The sequence below is a fragment of the Cyprinodon variegatus genome, unplaced genomic scaffold, assembly GCF_000732505.1.
Source record: "Cyprinodon variegatus isolate N-32 unplaced genomic scaffold, C_variegatus-1.0 Scaffold332, whole genome shotgun sequence".
In the NCBI taxonomy this organism is placed as follows: domain Eukaryota; kingdom Metazoa; phylum Chordata; class Actinopteri; order Cyprinodontiformes; family Cyprinodontidae; genus Cyprinodon; species Cyprinodon variegatus.
In genome coordinates this window covers 804,863-814,298 of record NW_015150785.1, presented here as the reverse complement: position 1 = coordinate 814,298, position 9,436 = coordinate 804,863, and the positions used below count along the sequence as shown (strand labels likewise).

General features: G+C 39.4%; 1 protein-coding gene across 3 annotated transcripts in view; it reads left to right on the top strand.

The window, feature by feature from the left end:
* The window catches only part of myo6 (myosin VI), an 80,030-nt gene that overhangs the window by 18,347 nt on the left and 52,247 nt on the right, over positions 1-9,436 (top strand). For 2 of the 3 annotated variants that reach the window (XM_015385181.1, XM_015385180.1), the window contains 6 exons: positions 1,103-1,183; positions 3,164-3,172; positions 5,125-5,305; positions 7,074-7,218; positions 8,344-8,501; positions 8,824-8,915. In XM_015385181.1, the coding sequence (XP_015240667.1) occupies positions 1,103-1,183; positions 3,164-3,172; positions 5,125-5,305; positions 7,074-7,218; positions 8,344-8,501; positions 8,824-8,915 (666 nt within the window). The remainder of the gene's footprint in view (positions 1-1,102; positions 1,184-3,163; positions 3,173-5,124; positions 5,306-7,073; positions 7,219-8,343; positions 8,502-8,823; positions 8,916-9,436) is intronic. The other variant, XM_015385182.1, reaches the window with a different exon arrangement.

Sequence of the window (9,436 nt, the reverse complement as noted above, 5' to 3'; positions counted from 1 at the left end):
GTTGCGCAGAATCATGTGCGGTCCAGTCCCATGCATTTTTCTCTAAATGCCACAACCACATATGATCTAATTTCCTGTTTGACCGGACACTAAACTGTGTCTTTGTGTTCAGGCCTTCAGGCAGACGTTCATTTCCTGGTAGTTTTGTGCCCTTCATGTTCAGATGGTTTGAAACCCTGTTTTAAAACCAAACCCTCCTTTAAAGTTCTTTACACAGTGATGTAAAAAATAAAATATCTGGCTTTATGTTCAGCTGAAGTTAGATTGACTCTTTTTACTGATTCAGCGACTTCTGAAGCTGTAGGTTTAATTTTACTGGATTACTGGAGGGACTGTGTGTAAATGAACAGACTTATCTTTTTAAAATTTTACATGTTAAAACCTTTGAAAACCATCCAACTAATCCAGAAAATCGTCATACCTGAAATATTGTTGTTTTTTAAATAATGCGGTCCTCTGTGTTTTCGGAATGGTAAATGTTAAACTGTTTCTGCACCCTTGTATTTGTGCAATATTTTACTTTTTAATGTGAGCTTTTGGTCAGAAAAGCCTTCAGCGGAGTGGACATGTACTTTCTGATGAAAGTCTTTCTGACTGAAATCCTGCACAGATTCTAATGTGCTGAAATCCTTTGTTTACCTTTTATGGTTTCCAGCACCTTAACCAAGGCATATCCAGGATGAGCAGTAGATCTGTGCAAAGGTTGACATTGCATTGATGATTTCCATTTCATATATTCAGCAGCTCAAATTTCATGATTGCTTTTGCTGTTCTTATATTTTATATCCACTTAAAAAGGATCAAACCAGTGAGCAATTCAATTTAATTCACAATCCTTTTTTTTCTCTCTGCAAGATAACCTTTACCAGAACGACAAGCACCTCAGGCTGTTCCTGTAGATGTTTATCTGCTTACCAAGTCCCCAAAGCCTCCTCCATATTAACAGAAGCATCTTCTCCTATTTGCTTCTAGTTATCCTCAGAGCAACGCTGCAATAAATCTTTTAACATTTTAAAACCTACAGCAGCAACCTCTGAGGATTCTCCACCATGAGTTCAATGTGTCCAAATATTTCCCTGAATTGTTTCTTTGTGTTTTGCAGTACCTGAACCGAGGATGTACCAGATACTTCGCCAGCAAGGACTCTGATAAACAAATCTTACAGAGCCGCAAGAGTGCTGAGGTAAACGTCTCTTGTATATTTATAGAAATATGCAGTACTCTTAGGGTATTGGGTATTGTTCAAAAATGTTTGGTTCCGGTACCAATACCGATACCTTCACTTCGATACCGGTTCCTGAACGATACTTTTTTCGATACCAGTTTTATAATTTCAATTCGAAGAAAAGAAAATTACACAACATAAAAAAGTACAAATCTTGAGTTTTATTTTAAGCTCTGATTTTTCCATTTACATTTTTCCTCTTACATAAAAAAAAAAAAACATTCAGTGTCTAATATTCACTGTTACATTGTGAGGACCTTTTTACTCAGCAGTTTTCCTTTAGAAAAATTACCATGTCTGACAAACAAGCCCGTTGAATGGGATCCTACTGACAGCGCACCGCTGGGATGTGGGGGTCTGAGCGGCTCCCACAGAAATATTGGAAGGCAGGATTAACTGACTGCACTGATGAAGTTTTCAGGTGGATTTTCTCACTTAAAAACATATTAAAACTACTTTATTCCCACTGATCACAGCAAATATAGCTGCAAGGCAGAGAAAGGATAGAGTAGCTCTGCCCAACGCGCGTCAGAGCCACTTTTCGACCGCGCAACCAGAGCAGCAAAGCTGCTTCAGCCGCGCTTTAGAAGCTGGTACAAGCGGGAAAAATGAAGCAGCAGACGTGATTTTGCTGCTCCTGCTGCGTCCAGTTTGAAAGCAGCATGATTCACTCCGCTCTGGCTTTGCTCCGCCCACGGGTTGCTGAGAGGAGGATGGTCGCGCCGGCTGCGGTCCGCTCTTCTTGCAGTCAAACACCGAGCAACTTTCTGCTCTTAAATAGTTTCCGTGCACGATGTATTGCATTGCGCACTATTGGCATCAGTCTTAATAAAGTGAAGCCGCACGTTTGACCTGGGGGGCATTTTAAAGGGGTTCCACGACGCTGCAACCAGTTCACAACAGATACACATGAACCCTGGCTGTAGGCGGGACCACCTGTGTATTTTTCCTGGATGACGCAATCACGTTAAGTGTCACAGCCAATCACCGAAACTTGGTACCGAAAGACGAGGCATGTTTCGATACTCTGTAGAACCGAAGCATTTCGGTCGGTACCATAAAAGAACCGATGTTCGGTACCCAGCCCTAAGTACTCTTATGTTCAATTTTCAATTCAGTTTATTTCTATAGCGCCAATTCACATCACATGTCATCTCAAGGCACTTTACAGTTCAACCAGATCTGTGGTAGAACCAGACCTAAAATTCTCATATTATCTTTGGATTATTATTAGAAGAGAGATGAGAATCACCAGGACCAAACTGGGCTTCCTGAACAGGCTGATCTATGCATATCTGTGTTCATGCATTTTAAAAAATCTTCTTATGCTGATCTGCATAGTCACATTTTCTGTCAGAAATTTAGATCTTTTTTTTTTGTTTTGGACTCTATGCCAGAATTAAAAGAAATAACAGAAATAAAAATGCGAAATTATAGAATAAATTATGTTGGGCGGCAGACTACTGTACTAATGTCAGTACATCTCTGTAGTACAAGTGCAATAATCCAAGTCAACTACTGTGTATACTTCCCTTAGATCTCTACTGTGCGGATATTTTTATATGGAAGGGAAACATATTCCAGGAGATTCCAACTTTTTTCTTTTATTTCATGTTTTATTTGTACTATATACCCTCTTTTTATATTGTCTGTCATATTTTTATCTCATATTTTTATCCCAAGGGACAAATAAATTTGAGTCTACACTAAGTTTGCAGTAATGTCACGCAATAAACAGGAATCTTATTTTAACAGAATTATAAAAGCTTTGTTTTAACCCGTTTTTGTTTTTGATATTTTTATTTTTTTATATGAAAACATTTACGCTTATTTATCTCAATAAATGAACAATGAACCTCTTGTGACCTCTTATGTAAGTAAAACAGTGTGATTTCTTTCTGATTATGTCATTCCTCTGTCTCATCTGATGATTAACAGGACAATAAGGTGATTTTTTTGCCCCTTTCTTTATGTTTTTGGCTTTGGCTTTTTCTTCTTCTGTGTTTTTCTAAACTCGCTTCAGAAACTGTCAGAGTTCGACCTGCTCTTGCTTTTAGTAAAAACAGGAAATGGGTGCATGAAAGATTTTTCTTTGCATTTGCATGTCAGCTTTAGTCCTGGGTTTGGTCTTTCCTAATTATTCAGCAGTATGTTTTAGTTCTTAAAGGCACGGCTGCATAACTTAATGCAAATTTTACTTTTGCTTTGGCTGTGTGCAACACAATGGTTAAATGAAATGTTATGGTCAGAGTAAGAAAGCTTTCTGTTCCGGTGAGGTAAGTCTCCTTCAACATAAAGGGAATGTATTTCAAAACTCTTTCCAACTTTCAAGTCATTTATAATCATTAATCTTGATTAATCGGTTTACACAAATAGTTTATATTTTATTAGCTTTGTTATAGTAAAGATGTAGTATAAAGTACATGACACATGCTGATGTAAACCTGCTCAAGTGTTGCTCCATCTTGCATTGAGCTGGCAGAGCGCTGCTGGTGGAGGGTCTGTTTTTTTCTGATTTCAGGCTTGGATTTGGATCTTAGTTCTATTCTGGGTTATACACTCACCGGCCACTTTATTAGGTACCCCATGCTAGTAACGGGTTGGACCCCCTTTTGCCTTCAGAACTGCCTCAATTCTTGGTGGCATAGATTCAACAAGGTGCTGGAAGCATTCCTCAGGGAGTTTGGTCCATATTGACATGATGGCATCACACAGTTGCCGCAGATTTGTCGGCTGCACATCCATGATGCGAATCTCCCGTTCCACCACATCCCAAAGATGCTCTATTGGATTGAGATCTGGTGACTGTGGAGGCCATTTGAGTACAGTGAACTCATTGTCATGTTCAAGAAACCAGTCTGAGATGATTCCAGCTTTATGACATGGTGCATTATCCTGCTGAAAGTAGCCATCAGAAGTTGGGTACATTGTGGTCATAAAGGGATGGACATGGTCAGCAACAATACTCAGGTAGGCTGTGGCGTTGCAACGATGCTCAATTGGTACCAAGGGGCCCAAAGAGTGCCAAGAAAATATTCCCCACACCATGACACCACCACCACCAGCCTGAACCGTTGATACAAGGCAGGATGGATCCATGCTTTCATGTTGTAGACGCCAAATTCTGACCCTACCATCCGAATGTCGCAGCAGAAATCGAGACTCATCAGACCAGGCAACGTTTTTCCAATCTTCTATTGTCCAATTTCCATGAGCTTGTGCAAATTGTAGCCTCAGTTTCCTGTTCTTAGCTGAAAGGAGTGGCACCCGGTGTGGTCTTCTGCTGCTGTAGCCCATCTGCCTCAAAGTTCCACGTACTGTGCGTTCAGAGATGCTCTTCTGCCCACCTTGGTTGTAACTGGTGGTTATTTGAGTCACTGTTGCCCTTCTATCAGCTCCAACCAGTCTGGCCATTCTCCTCTGACCTCTGGCATCAACAAGGCATTTCCGCCCACAGAACTGCCGCTCACTGGATGTTTTTTCTTTTTCGGACCATTCTCTGTAAACCCTAGAGATGGTTGTGCGTGAAAATCCCAGTAGATCAGCAGTTTCTGAAATACTCAGACCAGCCCTTCTGGCACCAACAATCATGCCACGTTCAAAGTCACTCAAATCACCTTTCTTCCCCATACTGATGCTCGGTTTGAACTGCAGGAGATTGTCTTGACCATGTCTACATGCCTAAATGCACTGAGTTGCTGCCATGTGATTGGCTGCTTAGAAATTAAGTGTTAACGAGCAGTTGGACAGCTGTACCTAATAAAGTGGCCGGTGAGTGTATTTCCTCATCAAAGCTTTAAACCTGCATTCATTTCTTTGCGTGATGTTTGAGTGAATGACATGGTTTGTTGTGGGTTTATCAAACCACACCAGTTTCTAACTCACCTGTGCTTCTGTAGCATGTAAAGGCAGGTGCTCTCAAAGACCCGCTTCTGGACGACCAGGGAGACTTTAACAGGATGTGCGGGGCCATGAAGAAGATCGGCCTGAATGACACAGAGAAACTGGACCTTTTCAGGGTCGTCGCGGGAGTTCTGCATCTGGGAAACATCGACTTTGAAGAAACTGGGAGCTCCTCAGGTCAGACAGAAGCAAAATGAACGAATATCTCTGAAACACTCTTTTAATCTGCAGGAGTAAGAAAAATAGATAACCAGATTAGAATTTTCTCTTTCCATGAACTTGTCCACCTGTTTTAGAACAACCTATAATATATTTAATTGGTGTTTTATGTGCAAGAACAACATAAAGTAAATAATAAATTTTTTAAGTGATATCAAAATGAGAAGAGTTGCACCACTATTAAGATTTCAATACCCTAAAAATTGCTAAACTTCTTCTCTGCTTCACTTCTAACATGGTACAGTCCTGCCCTGCATCAGTATCACTGTACATGACCAACCTGCCGCATTCCTTAAAAACAAAACGTTCATATCAGGCCAGTTTTACTCATTTATGTATTTAATTATGTCTGTGACATATTTTACTTTCCTGGAAGTAATAGATAATTTTCTAAATTAGAAACTTAGACCTGAAAAGTGTGGCATGTATTTGTAATGAGCCCATTTAGTCAAAAGTGTTGACATGTGTCTTTATGATTTTTGGCCATTTATTTATTTATTTATTTTTTTTTTATTCTTTATTTCGAACATGCAAGAGAAAAACAAAAAAACAATAAAATAATGTTTAAAAAAATTGGAGAGAAAAACAACAAACAAGGTACCCTCGATTACATGTGCGAAAAGGAGTAGGAAGAAGTAAAACTTATGTACTCCTACCCCTTTAATTCTTGTATTTCTTTAATTTACAATATTTATAATTGTGTTGCTATAAAATCCATATAAATACATACCTACCTACAGATATACATACATAAATATGTATACACATATACCGTCATACATATATACAAAGTAACAAAACAAAAAAACACAAACAAAACTTTCTACAATGTTTCTCTATACCTTTTAAAAGTAATTTCTTTGTACATTTTTTTTGAAAAGGAATATGTTTGGGCATTGCTTTAGGTTCTCATTTAGTTTGCTCCACAATTTAACTCCACAAATTGATAAACATAATCTTTTTCTTGTTGTTCTACATCTATTAGTCTTAAAATGTCCCCTTCCCGTTAAATCGTAGCCTCCCTCCCTTTCAGAGAACATATTTTGGATATTCCCAGGCAATAGGCTATGTCTTACTTTGAACATGAATACTGCAATTTGGTATTCTATTAAATCCTGGTATTTTAGCAATTTAGATTTTAGAAATAATGCGTTTGTATGATCCCGAAGTCCGGCGCTGGAATGATTCTTCATTAGAAAACTAAAAGTTTAGACAGGACACATCTGTAAACCTCAGCTTTGAAGCCCTGTCATAACTGGATTAGGTGTAAATATGATTCTGCTTTGATCTAAACCATTGCATCGTACCCCAGACTGGATGTTCAGAGTGGTTGTTCTGCTAGAAGGTGAACTTCCACCTCAGACTGAGGTGTTCTGTTGTTAACAGGATCTCTCCCAGTATTTTCTTAGATTTAGCTCCATCCATCTCCCTTTCTGTTCAGCTTCCTCTCTTTGCTTGTTAAAAGTCTACCACCTCCATGTTTGTGATGGTGATGCTCTGTTCAGGATAATAATCGGCACCAATTCTCTCCTGTTTTTTTCATGAAGCCCAGAAGCTTGACACATGCAAGCTTTAACTGTTCTTAGTCATCTTTTTAAGATCTCTAGAAATGACATCAAATTAACTTTAATCAAGTAAATAAACAAAACTCTAGAAAGATGCTTTAGTCTCCATCCAAAAGGTGATATTGCTGTTTTTATATCAGGGTGATTGTTTCTGCTTTCAGGTGGTTGCATCCTTAAGAAAGAGTCAGACCAGAATCTGAAGTTCTGTGCTGAGTTGTTGGGCCTGGACCAGGACGATTTGCGCGTCAGCCTCACAACTAGAGTCATGCTCACTACAGCAGGGGGCGCCAAAGGCACAGTTATCAAGTAAGATCAACAGAGTTGAGTTTGAAGTCATTATCTGTTTGAAAATCAATCCGCTTTTACTGAAGCCACAGTTGGTAACTAGTTATTAAATGTTTGAGTGAGAATATAAGGAGAGAATATTTAAAATATGGCTAAAACAATCAAAGATTATCATCTTGTTCCTGACACCAAATGGTCCAGAAGAGTAAACTAAACTTCTTAACAACCCGGGAGTAGAAAGAGCATATGCAAATGAAGATGTGATATTAGCGCTGCTCCTCTGTACTTTGATGATAATGCCATGTTTGGTAGATAAATATTTTAAAAGGGGCCAGATGCCGGCCTGGCCTGGAAGTGTTTCCTCCCACATCAATAATGCAGCTTATGTCTGAGGAGGCAGGGGAGTGTGGCTGCGGTACAGTGAAGCCCCGGCGTCTGGGGAGGGGCTGGAACAAAGGGGGGGGGCTTTCTTTGTTACTAAGCTGCAGATGCATCCAATCATCCCCTGGGAGGCAGAGGGCAACAAAAGGAGGGGGGCGGGGGGCTACGGAGTCTTTTAACTCATCAGATAAAACATTGCAACTCATAAAACACCTGTCGTGAGTCCACACCCAACTTTCCTGGATGTTTTTAATGCGTTTATCAACTAAAACACAAAATTCTGCCAACAAACCACCATTTTAGACTAAACTATAATAGATCTGTAATAAATGAGGGTTTTACTTTCTGTGCTGAATATCAAAAGGAAGTATAAGGAGTAGATATAACCTGGTAAAAGAGGCATATTTTAATTTTAAATTCAGTTTCTTCCCAGCTGGGACAGCTCAGTTGAACTCTGGCCTTTGGAGAGGCGCACTTTGTGGGATCTGGGAACCTTTGTGAATAACTTGAGCATTAATAGTGGTTACAGCACCATTAGAGATTCAGGTAGAGTTCAAAGTTCAGATTTTACTTTTAAAAATCTTTTTAAATCATACTGATAGCGGGATTATTCAGACCTAAGCCACGGTTTCCCAAATGTTTCACGCCGACATGAAAGCGTTGATGCCACATTAAAAAGTGGGGCTGATTAAGAAGAGTAAAAACAGAGCAGCATGTCCCAGTTACAGAGCCGCTGTCATTGCCCCATTTAATGTGTCCCTCCAGGGTGCCTCTAAAGGTGGAGCAGGCCAACAATGCTCGGGACGCCCTGGCCAAGGCGGTGTACAGCCGCCTCTTCGATCATGTGGTGAAACGCGTCAACCAGTGCTTCCCTTTCCAGACTTCCTCTAACTTCATTGGAGTGTTGGACATTGCTGGGTTTGGTAAGGGAAAGCAGTCAGACATTTACAGAAACTTTCTCTTTATGTGTAGACAGTTATTTTTTTACCTGCAATTTGGAAAATTGCTTTTTTTTTTCATTCCTTTTTCACTGCTGTGTTGATTATTGAGTAAGAGAATCCTGTGTGTGTCCTAAATATACATTTTCATTTAATTAAGCAACACAAAAACAAGCTCATCACCAGGCATCTTTTTTAAGAACATTATTCTCCCGTTCCTATCATTATAATAATAAGCTTTGCACTTTTTTCTGCAGAATATTAATGAAATGAATGTTTTCCCTCCTGTTTTCTTTCCTTCTCATAGAGTACTTTGAGCACAACAGCTTTGAACAGTTCTGCATTAATTATTGCAATGAGAAACTTCAACAGTTCTTCAACGAGCGGATTCTCAAAGAGGTGGGTGATCAGCCTGTGGATTAAAGTCCTCGTCACGTCACTGAGGAGCCAAACTTATGCGCTGCTCATAAACAAGGAAAAATGCTTTGCATGCAGAGGACTTTTCTCTCGCTCTTTGATTTTTCTTTCACAATCTACGCTCACATTTCCTTTGAGCTTTTCTATTAGAATGCTAATTTCTCATGGGACAACCCCCATTTTCTGTGATCCTATAATGTTTTTTTTTTTCTGTCTTTATTTAACGGCTGTTAGTTCTGGTTACTTGTTGGTTACTCCCTTACTTGTTGTCTAAGTTTTTTTGTTTTTGCTTGTTTTGATGTTTCTTGAGGAATTTAAAGATTTTACTAAGTAACTTCTATAAATCTGTCGCAAGGAAACTTGTGTTACTCTGTGTCGAGGGGGGGGGGGATTTACCATTAGGCAATACTAGGGAGTTGCCTAGGGCCCCAAATTTCCTAAATCTGCCCCTGCTCTGTGTTAACTTTTTATTATTATTATTATTATTATTACAGGAGCAAGAG